The 21,780-nt window shown below is 35.4% G+C and overlaps 3 protein-coding genes across 4 annotated transcripts in view; 1 reads left to right on the top strand and 2 right to left on the bottom strand.

The window, feature by feature from the left end:
• Positions 1-8,881: 8,881 nt before the first annotated feature.
• Positions 8,882-11,878, top strand: LOC111455938 (transcription factor HBP-1b(c38)-like). 2 transcript variants are annotated; one of them, XM_023097609.1, is made up of 11 exons: positions 8,882-9,382; positions 9,491-9,594; positions 9,678-9,736; positions 9,834-10,040; positions 10,152-10,229; positions 10,310-10,369; positions 10,494-10,571; positions 10,642-10,696; positions 10,789-11,060; positions 11,169-11,414; positions 11,501-11,878. In XM_023097609.1, exons 1-11 carry the CDS (start codon positions 9,315-9,317, stop codon positions 11,645-11,647), a joined length of 1,374 nt encoding a protein of 457 aa, XP_022953377.1. In that variant the 5' UTR covers positions 8,882-9,314; the 3' UTR covers positions 11,648-11,878. The 2 variants fall into 2 exon arrangements, with proteins under 2 accessions (XP_022953377.1, XP_022953369.1); XM_023097601.1 differs by having other exon boundaries at positions 9,672-9,736.
• Positions 11,879-14,573: 2,695 nt separating this feature from the next.
• LOC111455963 lies at positions 14,574-16,331 on the bottom strand. Its single transcript, XM_023097630.1, has 6 exons — positions 16,274-16,331; positions 15,836-16,233; positions 15,612-15,705; positions 15,484-15,521; positions 15,257-15,392; positions 14,574-15,098 (listed from the first exon to the last, which is right to left on the bottom strand). Exons 2-6 carry the CDS (start codon positions 16,166-16,168, stop codon positions 14,683-14,685), a joined length of 1,017 nt encoding a protein of 338 aa, XP_022953398.1. The 5' UTR covers positions 16,169-16,233; positions 16,274-16,331; the 3' UTR covers positions 14,574-14,682.
• Positions 16,332-20,279: 3,948 nt separating this feature from the next.
• Positions 20,280-21,780, bottom strand: part of LOC111463790 — a 4,619-nt gene continuing 3,118 nt past the window's right edge. The window contains exon 5 of the mRNA XM_023107700.1: positions 20,280-20,536. Coding sequence (XP_022963468.1) covers positions 20,441-20,536 — 96 coding nt within the window. The 3' untranslated portion in view covers positions 20,280-20,440. The remainder of the gene's footprint in view (positions 20,537-21,780) is intronic.

Here is a 21,780-nt window from a genome sequence, read left to right as displayed (position 1 = left end):
AAAAAAAAAAAAAAAAAAAAAAAAAAAAAAAAAAAAAAAAAAAAAAAAAAAAAAAAAAAGGACGCTGGCACACTATAAAGTCTGGCAAACATCACCAACTCTTGGAGCAGTGGCAGCTCTGGCCATGCATAGCACTCTTCCCCGTAACCCCTCCTCTGCCACTCTCATTTCTTTTTTTTTAGGACTCGGAAACGGATAATTCTTTCTATAAAAGGAATGAGAAAATAAATAAATAAATAAAACTGCTGTTTAATGTTGGATTCTTTTAGTAGTATATTTTATTTTATTTTTAATATTTAATTAATTTATATTTTTTTTATTTATAGGTATTAATTGGTAGCTTATATGAATGTCAATAATTCTATTTCTCTATTTTTAGCAATTTCAAATCTCACCCGTTAGATCATTTATAAATTTACTCTATAAAAAAGTATTTGTTGGGGTGGTGTGGGGGAGAATATCTATTAAACTCCACTTAATAATTTTTAAATAGAGATTCTAATTTTTTTGAAAAAAAGTCTACACTCATGGGAAGACATAATTGTATTGGGTTTTTGAAAGAAATCTACGCATTTGATGGGATGGTCTAAATGGATACATTGATAAGTTTGAGTTTAATTTTTATAATTATAAATCTACACGTGTAAATTAAGATTGCTTTGGTTAAAATATAATAAATGGTATAAATTGATATCTTTACTTTAGGGTATAAGTAAATTTTTGTTATACTCAAATATAAAAGAGAGAAGTCCGGTTGATCCGACTTGGGTCTTGGAATAGCCCATATATTATTTTCTTTGGACTTTTCCTTTCGAGCTTTTTCTCAAGGTTTTTAAAACGCGTATGCTAGGGAGAAGTTTCCACACACTTATAAAGAAGGCTTAGTTTCCTTGTCCAACTGAAGTGTGGTCTCACAATTCACCCCCTTTTGGGTTCATGTCTTCGGTGGCACTCATTCCCCTCTCCAATCGATGTGGGATCTCACAATCCGCCCATCTTCAGGGTCCAACATCCTTGATGACACTCGTTCTCCTCTCTAATCGATGTAGAATCTCACAGGTCTTATAAAGAATGTTTAGTTCCCATCTCCAACTGATATGAGGTCTCACAATCCACTCCCCTCCCCACCTCGAGGCCTAGCATCACCCTTATAAAGAATGCTTCCTTTGGGGCCACTGTCCTCGCTGACACTCATTCCTATTTCCAATTGATGTGGAATCTCATAGATCTGATACGCTCAGACCCTTGGTATAGGGATTTCACAATATTTTGGACTCTTCTGTAGTCATTTTTAACAATTTCAGAGACTAAGGTTAGTATTTTTGAATTTATGGTTTTTCATTATTAGTGTATTTTAACAAAACCTTTTATTTTCTTTTTATGTTAAATTTACATGATAACTAATTATGATCCTAAATTATAAATGTTACTATTCTTAAAATATAGTTTATAGGATGTCATCAAACATAAAATTGCTCCAAATAAAACACGTTTCATTATGAAATTTTTATGATTGAGCCACTACAAAAGAAAGTATACTTTGTGCAACTTTCATGGTATTAGCTCATAAGTTTTCCATTAGTAAGACCCTAACACTTTCATATTTACACCTACATTTAAGTTTCATATTCACATACGTTAAAAAAAAATAAAAAAAAATTGCACAACCACCTTAAATATTTACAACAACCTATAAGGAATTGTTGTGTACTATGTTCCTTGGTTGCCATTTCTCTTTTCTTTTTTTTTTCTTTTTTTTTTATTTGAACCAATTCACTCCGGGAATATGAGGTACATCACTCTTCACTTTTATGGTTATATGTAACGACCTTAGATTCTAACTAACTTAAAGTCACTACCATCTTTAATAGCATATTTTCTTAAGTGGAATAATCTTGTCTTTACCTGAAATATAGAATTGTGATGTGTCATGGTCTTTAATAGTGATGTTGCCATCAGCGGTACAAGAATGTCTTTCCTTTACTTGAAATATAGAAGTACCACATGACTTAGTATTTTAAGAAATACTCAATAGGTGACCTAATTATTGGGATTAGATGCAAACACATACAATCATGAATAAGACATCATTTAAATCTGTATTCTCTTAGGCGACTATCCTAAGGATGTCATTAGATGTGTATTTAGTATTCTACACACGGTCCAGACGTTCGAATATGGACCTATCAGTCGGTTCGCATACCTCCTAGGCCCCTTTCCTGGTTGGACTAGCATTCTCTAGTGCTCTTGCCAAACACCTGGTAGGAATAATCAGTGTCATAGTTGTAACGACCCTAAATTTCCACATACTCAAAGTCGCTACTAGTGTCTCATGCTCATCTCTAATGCGAAAATATAACTCTTACATGAACATAATTTATAACTTAAACTTCGAAAAATGCTTAAAACAACTTTTTCTCTCAAAGACACAACCATGGTCTTGCGTGTTTAAATGTGAAATGCTGAAATTTAAAGAAAATAAAAACAAATATAAAATAATTTAAAAGAACGAAATGCAAAATAACCTATTCTAACTTGAGACTAGCAATTTAAATATGAGTCTACCCTATGCACGTGCCACAGTCTCTGCTCACGATATCGCCGTCCTACGTACAAGTGCGCCTTGCCTTTACCTGAAAAATGATGTGGCACACGACCTGAGTATTTCAAAGAATACTCAGTAAGTGGCCCCATTATAGGGAGCCATGCAAATGCAAACACATGCAATCATGATTTAGGGACCTATCTCTAAACATCATAAGGGTGTCCTCCAGTCTTGGACAAACTGGATGTGTAGTACTTACCTACACACGACTCACACGTGCGAGTGTGAATCCCCAAGGGCTCGCACACTCCCTGGACCCTCTAGTCAAGTTAATCTGTAACGACGTTCGGAGGTCAACGAAACCCCATAGTGTCATGCGCCTCATGAACACCCTCATCTGTGCGCATTCAAGCTCATCATACGGTGCGCGTCCGCACTCATCATCTCTAGGGGAAGTAGCCCCTATGCTTATGAACATACAATATGTATGAGGTCTCTCTAAATCCAATTATACGTCTCTTCTAACACAACCCTCTAATCTCATCTCTTTGTTACACTGTGTAACATGTGCTCATGGATATTTACATTAATATCATTTTCTTACTCTTGGGGTTGTGTTCTATGTCGAATATGATGCAATACAACATACAACATCATAAAGCATGTTCAACATGAAAAACATCATCACGTTAATAACATCGTCATGCATACATCATACTCATCATAGAAGCCATTAAGTGCATCACATATAACATGTACATCATGCATCGAAACATAAATAACGTACATTTAACATACATCACAACACGTCATACTCATACATCATCATAATTCAAACAATCTTTAGCCTATTCTAAGGCAAATTACCTGATTAGCTTATACTAGTGTCACCAATTTATCCTTAATGAAAGTTCAATTTTGCCCTTTGTATCCAAGCTAACCTATATGAATCCATGACATCAATTTCACGTTCAATTCTCTCACTCTTAAAATGGTTCATGTGCTAGACTTCATGCGAGCATTAAAACTTTGCATAGATAAAGTCTTAGAACGTTATAATATACATCTAAATATATATACATATTATATATATATATATTCTATTTATATTAAGATTTCATTTTCTATTTTTTTTTTTGGAGTGAATACTTTCTTGACTTATGATATTCTTTCCGTGGTACTCTGCTTTATCTCGAAATTTTTGTTCAGAGATATTTTTAGCCAATTTTTAATGGATTCTTACTCAATTATATTATTGGACTTTTATTTTTCTCTTTAAGGTTTTTTTTCTTTTGACTTTGTATTTTCGCCTTCTATTTCGGTTTCGTTCTTTCCTGCTCTCCCTATTTTTTCTTTCTTTTAGTATTCCTCTTTTCTTTCTTTTCTTTTGATTTTGTTAATAATATTGGTCTCTTTTTAATCTTTTCTTTGTATTTTTATTCTAATTAATTCTCTTTCCAAATCTTTCCTTTTTCTTATCTTTTTTTTGTTCGGTTAACATTTAATATGACAGATAAATTATTCTTTCCAAATCTTTTTCTCTCTATTATCTATATATATATATTTTTTTTTTCATTTGAATCTATTTTTTAAATCTTCCTCTCTTTTTTATCTATCTATACATTTAAATTTTCGCGCGAGAGTATTCTACCAATTTTAATGGACTCTTTTGGTACGATCCCTTAATATCTTACTAATCTTTTCAAATGACATCTCTCTTTCGTTATCCCCTAACCATCTTTCCTTCCTTCCAGAAAATATTTGCTTCTACTTAGAAAAAATTTTCTTTTTGCTTATGTTTTCTATTTTGTTTGGAAAATTATTGATACTAATGTGAGAAGTATTTTAGGGAAGGGGCAGAGATTAAAAGAGAGGTGGTCAGTTATTATTATTATTTTTTCCTCTTTATTTTGTTATATATATATATATATATATATATAGATATATTAAACCTAACGGGGCATTACAGTAGTATTATGATAAACATAATAATCATTTTCCTTTTCGTAATGTACGCATCTATACCCATCGTAAACGGAAAAATTTTCCGATGCATGTAACATACAGTGATATATGAGGTCCAAAGCTTTTTCATTTATCAAACCACGTAATAACAACCTCTCACATTTTCTTTCATATTGTATCGTTTTGTATTGCACAACCTTTAAAACATATATCGGGGTTGTATACCGTGTTAAAACATATTTACTGTGCGTCATTCTTGTCATACATTGTATCATATCATGTCATGCACATAAAATATCCTCCAGCACATGACTTGAAAATTTTAAGAAATACTCAGTAAGTGACTCCATTATTGGGGTCGTGAAATGCAAACACATCCAACATAGTGAGTTCTATCATTTAAAACATTATTTCATTCTCTTAGGTAGATTTCTAGCCTGAGTTAAATTGGATGTGCAATACTTCTCTACACACAGCCCACACGTGCGAACGTGGACCTACCAGGCGGGCTTGCACACCCGCTGGGCCTGCTGGCCGGGCTAGTACTCACTGAGAGGCTATTTTAGAACACCCAAAGGGAATAGCGATCGTTGTATCATCATGGCGAACATGATGGTCATAATCTATCTCATAGTGTACGCATTTGGACTCATCATAATAGAAAAGTATCCTTATGCATATGAACACAGAGTTGTGCATTAGGTTCTCGTACTTTCCATCATGACATTATAATGATGCAAGACAATCTCCATTCTTTCATAACATATTAAATCGGGTGATTATGCATGCATAATTCTTATACGTCATCTCATACATAACATAGCTTCCAAGACATGACATAGGGAAGTCGTACATCATAAATTTCTTTTTTTCAAAACATATCATAACATGTCATAGAATATCCTAGCATAACATAACATATCAAGGTATGTCATAACATGACATAGCTTCTTGTTACATAACATGACATTTCGTTTATACCATAATATTATTTGGCATATCTTATAGCATAATATAACAGAATATCACATATAAAAAATTATCACACACATGACACATTCAGGGGCTGTGTCATACGTGTAGTGAAAAAAGATTTAAAGCTAGTCACGACATTTGGCGTTTTTTGGAACATTATAAAAGAGTTTTATCCGAAAATATAAAGGATCACTTAAAAAGAGACATGCAAAAGAGTTTGATGACTTTTCATGTCGTTGATTACATGCACTCTCCATTGCTCAACCGGCAAACCAAAGCATGCTTGAACCATCACTAATGCAAAAATACAAAGCAAGCCCATGAAATGTTTTGAACAAATTGAAGATAATTACACCAACTTTGTAGTAATGTATATATAACGATGAATTATTAAGTGTTATTTGTGTCCTTATACTTTTACAAATAACTTCAACATTACTTAATTAAGAACCTTAAATAGAGTTATGATCACTATCAGGTTCTTGTTTTAATGATATATATTAAAAGATTTATTTATCTGACGTTCTAACAATGGTACAAATTTGTTTAATGATAACGTTTTCATTTTTCGCAACTCAAACAAATATTTCAACTCCTTATTATCTCTACGTTAAATTCAAAAGAAAGAGGTGATGCATCACATTGAGGTTAATTGACAGGGTAAAGACATATCAGCGGGTATACGACTACAACTGAGAAAATAAAAGAAAGAAAATTGAGTTATCTGATTTGCGAACCACAAAGTGAGGCGCGACTGCACTAGAGACCTGCATGTGGGTAGGCCGAGTAAATGCACACATGAGGCACATGGTAAGTGGTTTTTCCTCCCCTTCGACCTCTTTTTCAATCCAATTTTGATAATAATCCAACTGTGACTTGATTTAGGACTAGTTTTGAGGAATTTTCTAAAAATTTGGGGTATCGAACGAGTAGGAATAGGGTCTTCTTAGGCACGTACGAAAAGGTAAGTAACCATAAGGATTTTGTTCAAGTAGTACCGATAGAGATGGCTAAGATATGATATCATCCAAGTTTGAACTATTTTATGTAGGTAGAGAATCCATGATTAGGACATTTGAATGAGTTGAATTATGAGGCTGATATATATGTTTCTACAAATGACCGAATGACTGAATTGTCCCTAGAAAGAGAATTTAGAATTTTAAGCTATATAAGATTTATGCTACACGAGAGACTCTCATACGAGTTTAAGAATTAAGATTGAACTGATAGAATGACTTATATCCATGTATGAGCATGCATAGATAAATTAAGATAAGAGTAGAGCACTAGAACTAGTGTGATTGTGAACGACCAAGGTCATGATGTTTATAGTAGACCAAATACCAAAGAATGTGTAAGTCGATCAAAGAACTGAAACCTAGTTATCCAAGAACCAAATTATCTCCATAAAACTAAGATATATACCGTTAAGATGTCCTAAAAAATCTAGTTATCCTCCACGACATTCAAGAAAGATTAAGACAATTTACCATATCTGCTAGTAGTTTTGAACGGTATCACTAGAGTTAGACCACTCCCTGTGTACTCATATACCTTATCCGTAGTGCACGAACAACTTCTAAACCTTGATTGAGTTTGATTTAAGTAAGAGAATGACTTTTAGACCACAATTGGGTTTGATATAAGTATGAGAACGATTTCTAGACTCCCTTAGATTTGTGACATGCATGAGAACCATTTGGAATTTTGGAGCCTCCTAGAAGCTCAAATACCTATAGAACTTAAGCTCGAACTTCCTAGAGCTTAGAAGCAAGCCTATGGTAACAAATTAAATCAAGGATTCAATTAGAGCCTTCAAGTAGGTTGTTTATTGGGTATGATTATACTCACCAAATATTTAGCCTTTCCTTTTGAGGTGGCTATTGATTGCTAGTCGAAGTGGAGAAGTATTCAGAAGTTTCATGGTCATAGAGGAGGGTCGTTTTGAGGCGTGAATCCTTATGTACTTAAGGGTGGTCTACTTTTTGCATCTTGTTCCATGGTCTTCATGTTATAATAAACTTTTGATATGTAAACGTATTATTTTCATCTTTCAAAGGTCGCGTTGTATATTTCTAAGTTCGCACAAAATTTATCGTATTTCTCGTTCATTGGTTTATCAGTCCACATCGTGATCTATGATTCGAAACCTTAAAAATCAGATTGTGAGAATTATTTGTTTGATAATGGTGGTATACGATTGAAGTAGGTTGGTGTAAGCATTCAAATCTTTGTCTTCTAAACAACAAAATGTCAAAGCAAATCTTGAGCATTTATTGAAATCTGGTTCATAATTGCTTATTTACATGCCTCTCTTATTTGGTATATTTAATATTCACTTTCATGTCAATTCTCTTTCAACCCTCTATTATTGTTACTTATCGACTCTACATTGCTTCATAAATGCCTATTTATTTCTCATTCCATGTTTTTTTTTTTCTATATAAACAGAATTATTTCACATTTATTTCATAATAAAATTCTATTTTATTTCATCATTATCGACCACATTCATGTTCATTTTAGAGTGCCCTATTTATAGATTATAAGAGGGAGCATTTAATTCATTTGGGCTTACATAAAAAGTGTATCTAAATTGAAAATAAGTGTACATTATTTCTACCTTTGTTGGTCTTTTACCGACACGATTATACATGTACTCTGCTTAGAAGCTATACGAACAAATTTTGTTTATTTTGTTTCGTTCTCCTCCCCCAACCAATGTGAGATATTACACTATTGTAAAAAAATGTTTCGTTTTTCTCCCCCAATCCACCCCTTCTGGGCTCAGTATCCTACTTATTTCTTTCTCCAATCGATGTGAGACCCCATCAAATCCATCCCTTTTGGGGCCAGCGTTCTTACTGACACACTGCCTCCTCATGTCTACTACCTCTCCAACCAATGTGGGATATTACAATCCACCCTTTCAGGCCTAATCGATGTGAGACCCCACTAAATCCACCCCCTTCGAGGCCTAACGTCTTTGCTGACACACCGCCTCATGTCTACCACCGATGTCTGGCTCTGATACCATTTGTAACGGCTCAAACCCACCGCTAGCAGATACTGTCTATTTGGGCTCCCCCTTTCGGGCTTCCCCTCAAGGTTTTAAGACAGGTTTGCTACGGAAAGATTTCCATACTCTTATAAAAAGTGTTTCGTTCTCTTCTCGAATCTATATAGAATGTCACACGAGTATAACAACACCGAGAGTATAAACAATATTTTTGAAGTAAATTGATAATGCGAAGGACGGAAGAAACAAAGTTTTAGTTTTTAGTAGATTATCATCATTGATTGAGCTAAGCATAGGACAAAATCGAAGTACACCAATCCAATCAATATCACAATACAACTTTTCACAGAAAGAAGATAGAAAAAAGTAAACAGATTTTGTAATCTGAAATCCCTCGCTTTCTCTGCAATTTCATATTCATCTTCAACCAAGAAAAGAATAGTTAATAGAAAATGGGAGATACAAACAAAGGGGTTACGTAGAGGGAGAAGAAGGAGAGTGAAATCTGTTTGATCTCTGGAAGAGTATTGGGAAACTAAAATCCCAAGTCAGACAGCAATAATGAAAACTCTGATTCTTCAAACAAAAAACAATTTGTTTAATGGAAGGCAGAGGGAGAGAGAGTGATACGCAATCCTGTTGTTAAAAAGATGCAACAAAAGATTTTCTTCCACTCAACTTCGATTGCTTTTCTTTCTTCTTCTTCTTCTTCTTCTCTTCCCACAAATTGCTTTCTTATTTTCTTGTTTGTTTCCTGAGAAAGACAAATAAAGTGGTCGGGGTGTTCTTATTTGTTTTGTAGTCAAAATGCAGAGCTTTCATAACCCAGATCACCTCTATCCCCATTCTTCTTCTTCTTCTTCCATCCTTCTCCGGTATGCCACCATTGTTCATCTCCCTCTTTAATGGGTTTCTTTTATTTTTTGTTTTTCTTCGTGTTATTTACTTCCATGGCGGCTCTCTGTTTTTTGTTATTAAAACAGGGGAGGAGACGACAGTGGTCACCATACGCGGTTTCTTCCGGATATTGAGGAGCTTCAACAATCCGCTGATTTTCGTCCCCATAATTCTGTTGATTTAAGCCCAAGTATTCTTTTTCTCTCTCTCTCTCTCAACATTTCATCTTCTTTAACTACCTTCTGATTTTTAAAATAATACTTTTAGGCTCAGTTTTCAGTTTAAAATTGATCCACGACGCAGCTTTTCCAATCCACCACCTACCCTACGCGGTATTTCATCAATCTCTCTGTTCTTGTCGTGTTCTATTAGTGTATGAAATTTGTGCGTTTTAATGGGTTTGTGGGTTGTTGTTGAATGGTTTTGTAGAACACGGATGTGGGTTCATTAGAAACAGGGTATTTAGACACAGGACAGCAATTGATGCGGTTGAAGAGGCTAGCTCCGCCGCAGACGGTGGCGGCTGCGTCATCGTTGGGAAACGGAAGCTTTGAGAACTGGGGTGAGTCAGCTATGGCTGATAATAGCCAGCAGACTGACACTTCTACAGACATCGACAATGATGAAAGAAACCAGGTGCTTAAATTACAAGAAGAAAGAACAGAAACAGAGTTACAGGGTTTCAGATTATTATATTTTTAAATTTCTTGTGAGCTAAATGGTTTTTGTGTCTGTTTTTTTTCTTAGTTTCCGGGAGCTGCTCATGGAGTTCTTGTGGCCGTGGATTCCATGGATCAATCTAAACCGAAATCTGCTGACCAGAAGGTCATTTCTTAAGCTCTGTCTCTTCTCTGTTTTGCATTTTCATAATTTATTGCTTAAGAACATATGAATCTTCATAGCAGACTCTTCGTAGGCTTGCTCAGAATCGAGAAGCAGCGAAGAAGAGTCGGCTGAGGAAGAAGGTAAACTTGGGATTAGAGGGGCCGCCGTCATGATCTTTGCCATGATGTTAAAGTTGGGATTTTTACATGTTATGTTGATGAAGGAAACATATTTGGAACATTTATAGGTTTTGGTTTTGGATAGGCATATGTCCAGCAGCTGGAAAACAGTCGACAGAGGCTTTCACAGCTAGAACAGGATCTTCATCGAGCACGCCAACAGGTGTTCCACCGACCGACACTTTCTGGGTTTCATTGTTGATTTTCTTTAATGTGTTTTTGGTTGATATCAGGGCATTTTTGTGGCTTCTGGGACAGCCAACCATTGTTTATCGATGCCAGGAAATGGTAAGCAAACATGAATTCATTCATGGTTACACATATTTATAAAATGAACTCTTGGATGATTTGAATGTGTTGCTTCATAATACTGTCCCTAGGTGCCTTGGCGTTTGATCTCGACTATGCACGGTGGCTCGACGAGCATCAACGTCTGATCAATGATTTGAGAGCATCGGCAAATTCTCAGTTGAGCGACGATGAATTGCGATTTCTTGTCGATGGGGTGATGGCACATTATGATGAACTCTTCAGGCTGAAAAGCGTTGGCGCCAAGGCTGACGTATTTCACATTCTTTCGGGCATGTGGAAGACTCCAGCCGAGAGGTGTTTCATGTGGCTAGGAGGATTCCGTTCGTCCGAACTTCTGAAGGTAAAATGTTTTCATTAGCTCGAGATATACGTTAACTTTTGTTTGAGTTGAGTTGTGTATAAGTTTAACGTAATTCGGAGCCCTTGATTTGAAACAACAATTGTTCAGATAGTTGGGAACCATTTGGAGCCTTTAACGGATCAGCAGTTGATGGGCATATGCAATTTGCAGCAATCTTCACAACAAGCTGAAGATGCATTGTCACAAGGGATTGAAGCTTTGCAACAATCTCTTGTAGAAACTCTTTCCTCTGCTTCTTTAGGACCTGCCTGTTCCGGTAATGTTGCCGATTACATGGGCCAAATGGCTATAGCAATGAGCAAACTAACAACGCTAGAGAACTTTCTCCATCAGGTAAACACGTCGAACCTTTCGATTCGAGTTTTTGCTCGTCAAAACCACGTGACAAACAAGAAATCTTTCGTGTCTTTGTTTTTTAGGCTGATCTTCTAAGACAACAAACGCTACAACAGATGCATCGAATACTAACTACTCGTCAAGCTGCACGAGCACTTCTCGTCATCAGTGATTACATTTCACGTCTTCGAGCTCTCAGTTCTCTGTGGTTAGCACGACCAAGAGACTGATATCGACACTCGACCCCATGGAAGTTGGAAGAGTGTTGTTAAGAAATCCATTTCTGTGTTTTTATTGTGTTTTATCCCATAAATTGATGGAAAATATGAAGGTGTTGTTAGCTTGGAAGTTGAAACCTTTTTACACCCAATTGGTTTGCACTTTGTTGTGTTGCCAAACAACTCAACTGTGTTTTCTCCTTCTCTTATTCTATATAATTTTCTGTATGCTTAGTTATGGTATGCTTAGTATGGTTTGTATCTTCGTTCGTTAACTGAGAGAGCTCAGAGCTCTCCAACATTGGAGCTCACTTGTAAAAAATGGCTCAAATGTGACATTAACTTGAATTAAAATTGAACTAGTTTGGCCATTACTGATCCATAAGAGCTTATGACAAGTTGTCTTTAAAGAATGGAATGGTCCAATATTGTACTTTTTGTAAAAATTAGGTAATCTAATTCAACTTTTGGTTTCACTCGATTCCCATGTCGTTTCATTATTTTCCTTTTTGATCTTCGTTCTTTCAAGAAATGGGACACAAATAGTCTTTCATCTATCATAGTAAAAGTAAGGTTGATACGATACGACACATCATTGTCAGTCCTCATGTATTGCAAGAGAGGGTGTATTTATCTAGGCTAAATTACATGTTTACTAAAGTTATGCGGGCGGTTTTAAGCTATTTTTTTCACTTGAAAGATAAGTATGATGAGTGTAGTTGTGAATAAGTATTATAAGTCTAAGTTGTGTATGTTGAAAGTTTAGGAATCCTAATTTTGGTATTTAATATAGAAAGGAATGATTAAAAATATTGTGTAGTTATATAAATATTATAATCGACTTGGATTCTACTTCACTTCTATTAGTAGTACTAGTTAGGTTTGTTTGGTTCATTTGTTGTTGCAAGTTTGGTGCTACATGAAACTTTGAAGATTCTTAGAATTATTCCACCAACATATTACCCTAGCTTTCAACAATAATCTATCCAAGATAATCGGGATGTCACATTCCGTTTCATAATCCAAAATTCATAATCCAAAATTCATAATCCAAAATTCATAATCCAAAATTCATAATCCAAAATTCATAATCCAAAATTCATAATCCAAAATTCATAATCCAAAATTCATAATCCAAAATTCATAATCCAAAATAATAAAGTCTAAATAAAAGGACATCACAGCAGCATGTTGAGGGGCTGAAGGACATCAGGGCATGAAGACATTTCCAAAACTCACCTCTACCCTCCCACAACCGTTGATGGTCACCATTACCAGTCTACTGAAATTTTGATTGAACTACTAAGAATCATCTACACCCATGCACTACTCAATTATTTTGTTTGTCTACGTATGGAGTCATCATCATTTTGTCCATCATCATTTTGTCCATGCATCTCTTCATAATATCTTTATCTAAGCTACTTATGTTTTTAAGTTGGGCACCTGACCCATATATGTAGTAGCTTTTGCTACGGAGTCATGGTCATAGCATCCACTGTAAATGCTTCCTTATAATAAATAAAACAACAATCGAGAAATAAAGGTATTCATCCGAATCAAGAGAAATTCCAACCTAGTTCACCGCCCAACCTTAAACCATTTTCCCAAACAAATTCCAATAATAATTCCGAATCCGAATCTACAACAATGCGCATTGAGGACAATTACAAGTTTAAGTTTGTGGTATAAAATCAACTCTACCACCCCACCATTTTATGAAATAAAATAAAATGAAATACATGAAAATATAACTCTAAGGTCGGGAGCACTCCTCTTCAACCTAGAGTTTGAACTCTCGAAACTAAAGAAAATAAATATATAAATAAATAAACAATTCTCCGATTGTCAAGCAATTTGCATAACCAATAAAGGTGTTTGAATCGAAGACAATGGGAGACTAAGAAAAGCTATCGTGAATTGTATAACAAATGTGGTCAAACTAAAGACTATATGATGCTAGCAAGAGAGTTGAGGGGGAATGAGTGTTAGCCTATCTAATCATCCATGGAAGATTTGTGGTCAAACGGAAGACTATATGATGCTAGCAAGAGAGTTGAGTCAAAGGGGAATGAGTGTTAGCCTATCTAATCATCCCGAAGATTATATGATGCTAGCAAGAGAGTTGAGACAAAGGGGAATGAGTGTTGATTTGCATTAAAATTGGAGGGACTCATAGAACCGGGAACACTGAGTTAAGGGGAAGAATATAAGGATGTGAGTTGAATCATGATTCGATGAATACTCCAAAACAAAAACCCCAAGTGATAGCAAGTGAAAATGAGAGAAAAATGAAAATGAGAGAAAAATGAAAATGAGAGAAAAAATGAAGAGAGGAGAGAACAATTAGTTAAGCATGAGCAATCCTTCTAAGTCCGAGGGAATGATAACTCTCCAAAAATAGAGTTATACCCGGCCATTTAGCCAATAATCTTGCATACATTCTTGACTTTCTCTCATTAGTTCTCTCAATTATAATAATTATTTAGTATGAAATAACTTTGTATACCTAATCTATTCATTGTGCAAAGTAGTAAATCCATGAGCAAATTTTTTGGGCATGACAAGTGAGGAATTTGAATTAAAATAGCAAGGTATGTAGATGTTGGAAGGCCCAATAAGAGGGTGCATAGCTAGAGTACTAATCCATTTTTCAGCCCTAAATTTAAGAAAGGAAGCCATATATAACAAAACCTCCCAAATTAAGAAAGAGAGGGAGAGTAAGAGAGGCAAAAATGGAAAGAAGTGAACAGAGCAAAAATAACTTAATTGGATATTCCAGAAAGTAAGAAGAAAGCTGATATGAGAGGTTAAGAAAAATGATATGATATGGAGAAATGTTGAGGGATAAAGGAGTTTGTGGTTGCAAGTAGTGTTGAGAGAGAATTCAAAGGTTTGGCTCATGACATATGTAAGGGTAGATGAATCAAGAGTGTTGTAAGTGAATTGGGCAAATGTTATTCATCAACAAGTTGCAATAAGTATTGCAAAGAATCAAATTCATCATATATTTTTAGTTTTTATATGATTTACATACCAAGGTGATGTTATAATTCCTCATCAAGTTTCACAAAAAGAAGATACGCAATTAAGCCAACAACAGGGACAAATCTAAGAGAGCTTACAATTCCAACTTTGCTCTCTTTCATATTTTGAAGATTTTCTCCAATCAACCAAGGCTGGAACACAGTGTAAAGGCAAATATCCCAAATAAATGCGTATGCTAACCTCTCTGAAGATAGATATTGGATCAAGAACTCCCATCTCTCTGCTATACCTCCAAAATTACCCTCTGCTCGACCAACGAAAGACCAGATTATTGATATGATGCATGCTGCACCACCGATCAGGCCAACAACAGGCGCTCTAGTCGTCATCAAAGAGCCCAGTTTCGACTGCGGTCGCGGGGCAGAGTCTTTGCTACCCTCATTAAGCCGGATGGCCATATAAGGTATCAAAAAGGCTGGTGAATGACATGAAAATTTTGTTAACACAATTATCTGACCCACCCCTAAACTATATGGAGAAATCAAAGACAGAATGAAGAACAGTTGTTAAGGGATGATATATATATTCACTGAAGTTGATTAATCAAAGAAAGTAGCAAGAAATAAAGCTTACTGTTGGTAAGGAACATCTGAAAGCCCCACAATAGGTCCAATGAACCAGTGTACCGGTCCCTCCTTCGGTCGGTGAACAGCAGTGGAGCAAACATGAGCGTCCATGCAATGACAAAATTGAACAGTCCCTCAGACATCTGATGAGAAAGAAAACTCCATCATGACAATGGTGTCATTGAGTGAAGAACGATGAAATATTGAGGTCAACCATTTGAAAGTAATTCTTACTGGGTGAAGAACAGGAGCATCAATCAGACGGATGCCGACTGCCATGCCAAAAATCATGAAGGAATCAAAATTAATTTCACAAAACATCAGATATACTTTTTTGAATTGATTGAAGAAACGAAGCGTACCAGAGTTCATAGCAGGCAATATAAAAAAGAAGTTAAGAGAAAGACCCACAAGAGAATTCACTGTTTCAGAACTGATCGCCCATACAGGATCTCCCTGTAATTGTTAAAAACCAAGAGCAATGAACTTTCTGATCCACATCTACTGTTATCTACTTCATCAAGTAAAACCCTAATTCCCGACATAGAATTAAGCTAAACTAAATGCAATAGCGATTAAAACAAACCGGGGCATAAGGAAGGAGAAATAACCACAAAACGTAAACCCCCTCAGCAGCCCATAGCAGAATTTGAAGAACCCGTCGGACATCGGAATTACCCTCGTCGGAAAAGGCCGGAGAATCGACCAATGTTGGCTTCCGGCGAGCGGCAGGGCAGATGGGAGAGTAATTCCGGCGACGGGGCAAGGGTTGTAAGGCGGTTTTTGTGTAGATTGAGCGAGAAAGCATTGGTTGTTGTGGTGTGCAGAATTGGAAAGGGAAGGAGGAAGCATAAGGTTTAATCAGTAGAAAAGAGTTGTTGCAGAGTAAAGGTTGAGCAGCTATGATGGGCGTCCCCATTTTCTCTGGGATCAGCAGTGCGTGTCGAAGCTCTGAGTGCCAATTTGGATTTTGAATCGTGAGGCCTGTTTCAATTATGTAAGGATGGGAATTGAATCGTGAGGCCTGTTTCAATTATGTAAGGATGGGAATTCTACCGACAGCCATTGATTTCCACAATTCTTAGTTCCCCAATTATACAAATCTTTACAGTTATTTATTTATTTATAATTCGGGAAGTAAGAATTCTATAAAGATTGAATTTTTAGGAGAAAACAACTCTACTCCAAACTTCCAAAATTGTATCATTTTTCATACTTAATTCTCAGTTCTATACATTTTGTAACCAAATATAATTTTTGGACTCTCTCATCCAGCTAGGAGATATGTACCTCGTTTTACACCATTCTTACAAAATTAACATATATAGGCGTCAAATTTCAAGATATTTAGGCGTCAAATTTCTTGAAATTTGTTATCTTCAGAGATGATAATTTTCCAAGTGTCAAGGTTGTTTTTCTATTTCTAACCTTTAGGGCTGTTTCTCTCATGGCTGAATTTTTAGAGTAATTTTCCAATTTTTAATGAATATATTTATTATTATTTTCACCTTTTCCATTTGTTAAATCCTAAATTCTTATTCCTTGCCCTATGTTAATTTTATTTCTGTTAAATAGGGTGTTACATTGAGCTTGTAGGTGCCGGTATGAACTATGGACTTCATTACATTCAAATATGTCAAATGAGCATCTCACACTTTCTCTTCGATAAAAAATTAATTATCTCTACAGCTCTTTTTCTCCGATCTGATTTTCTTTCTACAAACCTTAACTTTGTGTTTGAGTCATAGTTATAGAAAAGCTTTATAGTGGGGATAATTCCGCCGTGTGAATGAAACGTTGACTCTCAACAAATACTTCATACAATCCCCTCTTCCATACTCGATCGTCATATTCACCGTCCAACATAGGATCTTCTTACTCTCATTGTGGGCTAGAGTCTATTGAATTGGAGCGTTCATTGGGGTATGTTGAACACAACTTTCTGTGGGAAACCCTCGCACTCTTTATTAATAACCAATCGAGAAGAAATTACAAGGCACTCTCTAAAATACTAATGTTGTTTCTTATTTCTTGGGATGATAACCTAGGTAGAGTGGGAGTATTTATACTAGAGCCTCCAAAGTCTATTCCTAAAATATTTGAATCTTTTTCCTATAATATCCAATCTTTTCCTTATATATGGTCATCTTTATTCTAAAATATCTAAATCATTTTATGAAAATAAATTTACAATGAGCTCATAATTATTGGACTTAACTCTATTGGGCTAGTGATGATATTTTAACACTCTCCCTCCACAATAGTCCTCATTCGCTGCACCATGTTGAGTTGACAACGAAAGCTCTCATGTTAGCATTTTTGTAAACAATTATGTCACTTGGTCTTCTATCTTGATCTGCTTCATCTCGATTTCTTCATTCTGAACTTTCTCTTTAATGGAATGATAGTGCACCTCCACATGTTTTGTTCTAGCATGAAACACCAGATTTTTTGTTATAAGAATCGCATATTGGTTGTCGCAATGAAGTGGTATTAGATAGTCAATTTTCTGGTGCCAATCTTTCATCAAGAGTTTCAGCCATGTACTTTCCTGAGTTGTTCCAGCTACTGCTCTGTACTCTGCTTCTTTAGTTGACAATGATACTAAAGGTTATATTTTGCTACACCAAGAAGTTGTTCTCAAATCGAGCTTGAACACATACCTGATGCTTGATCTTCGGGTATCGTGATATCCTGCATAGTCAGCATCATGGTATCTAACTAGCTTGTAGTCTTTGCTTCTTTTATACAAACGATCATAATTGATTGTACTTTTGACATATCTCAAGGCCCGTCGAGCTACATCCAAATGAGGCTTCTTCGGACTTTGCATATACTGACTAATGACTCCAACTTCATTTTCGAATTTCTTTGATTAGTCCATGTAGAACTCTCTATTTAACTCTCCGTTCAAGAAAGCATTCTTCATATCCATCTGCCATGATTTCAAATCTTTATTTACCACAAGTACTGGAGGAACCTGTACAATAGTGATCTTCGCCACTGGACTAAACATTTCACCATAGTCTAGTCCATATTCTTGAGAGAACCATCGAGCTACATATTGAGTCTTCTATCTTTTGATTGATCCATCCGAGAGATACACTATTTCGTAAGCCCACTTGCAAGAGATGGATTTGATATCTTCTAGTCTTGGTACTAGCTCCCAAGTTTGATTTTGATCTAGGGCTATAATTTCTTCTTCCATCCCTTTCTGCCAACCGAAGTTTTGTGATGCTTTTTCACATGTCTCTGGCTCATGAACTTTGTTTTATACAAGAGTTGTGTTGACATACTCTAGATTTGACTTTTGGATTATTTCTGACTATCTAAATTGTTGAGGTGCAATTGCCTTTTCACCAGGTTCACTTGGTTGAGTCACTCCTATCTCACCAACATCAATGATCCAGTCATCGTCATAATCGATATGCTCTCCCATCATTGCCATGAGTTGCTAGCTCATCTTCTGCTATGAGACATAGTACCTTTGCATCCCATTCATCCTCCATCTCCTTTTTGGATGTTGTCACATTGCTTTCAACAGACTTTTTCTTGGACCAACAATTTCTAGACATGTGGCTCTTTTTCCCACAATTGTAGCAAATACCTCCAAATTTCTTTCCTTGAGAACTCTTGTTGTCGTTATTCTAAGCTCTCTCAAGTTGTGTAGTTCCTTGATGGCTTCTTTCTTTGTCACCATTTTTGTATCCACGTTTTGTAGACGATTTCTTGCTGCTTCAACTTTCACTTGTGTATAATGCTTCTTCTTCCTTCAATGTGATGTCTCCCATTTGTTTAGCCAAATCTTCTTGGCTGACTAACAAATTCTTAAACTCTATAAGTGATGGTTGAGCGGGCCATCCTTGTACAGTAATAACGAAGCTTCTATATTCTGATCGCAATCCGTGGATAATGATTCTCTTCATTCAAGATTCTCTAATGGCAGACTTCGGGTCTAGTTCAGTAATCTACCTGTAGATCGACTTGACCTTGTGAAAGTACTAAGCAATCGTCATGTCATGTTGTGAAATTGACAACAACTTGTTCTCCAGAAGTTGTAGCCTTGTATCGTTCTTCTTTGAGAATAGCATCACGAATGTGTCCCATGCTTCTTTTGATGTCTGGTCATCCCAAATATGCTCCAACATCTCCTCTCCGATTGTGGTATTCAAGGCAAACATTGCTTTCCTTGCTTTGATTCTCCATTTGTGCAAGGCGCCATTAGAATCCTCCTCTAGTGGCATAGTTTCACACCTGCCAACGACCTCCCAATGGTCCTGTCCTTGTAAATAGGACATCATGCATGTTGCCCACGTGTTGTAGTTGTTGTTGAGTTTCTTGATTCGTCCTACGATTTGGAAGTCACCCATCGTGTTGACAATAGCTCAGTAATACCAAACAAGCCTTTTCGACACAAGGTTTGCAGAGTCACACACTATTCACGATACAAAAAAACTCACTCACTAGTAATCTTAAGAATCGTTTTTGATGTGGAAGATCAGATAGAGCTGCAACCACAGAGCATACTAATAATTTCAAGAGATTAGACAACCTACACCTACCTCGCTCTGATACCAGGCTGTTGAACACAACTCTATGTGGGAAACACTCACACTATTTATTAACACCAATCAAGAAGAGATTACAAGACACGCTATAGAATACTAGTGCACTATGTATTTTTTTATTTCTTGGGATGATAACCTACATAGGGTGGAGGGATATTTATACGGGAGCATGAGCAACCTATTCTTAAGATATCTAAATATATTATTTTTCCTAAAATATTTAGTTATCTTTCTTCTAAAATACCTAATCCAAGATTATCCAAGATTAGAGGGTAGGATGCTACTAATCATTTACTCCATTTCTTAGCATCTCAACTATGAATCGGACAATTTACTTACATTTAGATTCCCAAACTTGTTACCTGATGGCAGAGAGTTGAGTTGAGTTGAGGGATTGCTTAGAGGTGTGGCGGTCGTTGAACTGGTCGATAGCGTGAGAGCAAATGGAACAATATATGGGAGCAGTGTTTTTTTAGTTCTTTTCAGATATTTATTTCCTTTGATCTTAAAATGATACAACAATCAAACATGAGTATTCAAAGCCTCCCGAAATTCGTAGAAAATCGAAACTCAAAATATAGGGAATATTAATATAACAAAAACCCATAAATATATCAACCTCTTCATTTCCGACTTGAGCTGCGGGTTCTATATGTCCTTTTGGTGGAAGATGCACCTCTCTTTCGTTGTCTAGTTGCCGTACAACTGATTGGCTCACCCTGGTTTCAGTATGTATACACTAATATAAGTAAAATAGTGATTAATTGTAATTCCTATATTTTAAAATTAAATAATCAAGCAAAAATAATTCACTTATAATAAATGGTTTTTATAATAATTTTATAGTTTAATAATTACTAAAAAAAAAAAGAAAAAAAAGAAAGAAAGATTAAAAATATTAATATTAAAAATTTAACATATGTTTATGTTTCGTGGGTCCAAAAAATAAAAATAAAAATAAAAATTGACCGTCAACCATGACAATTAATAAAATTAATAAAAGGATTAAAAATATTAAAAGTAAAAACCAAAAAACATGAGACTTATTCCCTACCTAAAGATGAAGGATTACTTATAGGTACGGAAATGTATGCATTCATATACATGGAGGTTTATTAGTTCGTATTTAATTAATTAAGTACGAATCATGTCTAATTAGGAGTATAATTTTTGGATGCATGAATGTTGAAAATGATCTAAATTACCATATACCTATATTGTCATTGGTAGAAAATGTACGATATAATTTAGCATCCTTCTTTAATAATACAAATTTATTTTCTCTAAAAAAATTTTACTAAATTAACAATTGGTATCATAGCAATCTTGGGGCACCAAGAATGACAGGAGAGAGATAAGTTGATAATTTTGTTCAACTTGCTATCTTGAGATTTGAAGGTTGCTGTGATTATTGGCGGATGTTGATCAAATTTTTTCTAAAATCAAATGAGTTGTTTTAAATGGTGGAGATAGGTTATGAAGAGCCATGTGAGGGTGAGGTGCTCTCAACTGTTTAGCAACAATGGTTGACAACATCAAAGTTGAAGGATCTTAAAAGGTAAAAAAACTACTTCAGTCGATTGATCGGATTATCTTGGAAACAATGTTTCAAAAGAAGAACGAGTTAAAACTTCTGTCCAATCTCACCCTGAGAATGGAGAGTGTTCATCCCAAGTTCAACAAGAAAAATCAATAAAAGAAGAAGCAGATAAATCCAAGATCTTCAAGTTTTGTTAGCGCTTATTTTGTATTATTTATGGATATTTTTCCTATTATATATATGAAGAGAGAAGAAATGAAGAGGAGTGCAATGAAATCATTGAAGAAGCTCCCTCTCTTAAATAAAGGGCAGAAGAAAATTGGAGTAAAATAGGTTTTCAAAATTAACTTGAACGACCATGAAGTGGATAAGTAGATGAGTCTAGAAAGAAAGAAAAACAAAAACAAAAAAAAAAAAAAAAAA

The sequence above is a fragment of the Cucurbita moschata genome, unplaced genomic scaffold (assembly GCF_002738365.1).
Source record: "Cucurbita moschata cultivar Rifu unplaced genomic scaffold, Cmos_1.0 Cmo_Scf00002, whole genome shotgun sequence".
NCBI lineage: Eukaryota > Viridiplantae > Streptophyta > Magnoliopsida > Cucurbitales > Cucurbitaceae > Cucurbita > Cucurbita moschata.
Note: the sequence above shows the minus strand (reverse complement) of the source record. Positions and strands in the feature narration are given on the sequence as shown.

What these genes read in the sequence shown, in the direction of transcription:
- LOC111455938 (XM_023097601.1), top strand. Translation starts at nt 9,315, where the DNA reads ATGCAGAGCTTTCATAACCCAGATCACCTCTATCCCCATTCTTCTTCT. An exon ending in TCCACCACCTACCCTACGCG is followed by an intron (nt 9,737 to 9,833) that starts GTATTTCATCAA and finishes ATGGTTTTGTAG; the next exon opens with AACACGGATGTGGGTTCATT. An exon ending in TAGAGAACTTTCTCCATCAG is followed by an intron (nt 11,415 to 11,500) that starts GTAAACACGTCG and finishes TTTGTTTTTTAG; the next exon opens with GCTGATCTTCTAAGACAACA.
- LOC111455963 (XM_023097630.1), bottom strand. Translation starts at nt 16,168, where the DNA reads ATGGGGACGCCCATCATAGCTGCTCAACCTTTACTCTGCAACAACTCT. An exon ending in TTCTCCTTCCTTATGCCCCG is followed by an intron (nt 15,706 to 15,835) that starts GTTTGTTTTAAT and finishes TAACAATTACAG; the next exon opens with GGAGATCCTGTATGGGCGAT. An exon ending in TCAGATGTTCCTTACCAACA is followed by an intron (nt 15,099 to 15,256) that starts GTAAGCTTTATT and finishes GTCATTCACCAG; the next exon opens with CCTTTTTGATACCTTATATG.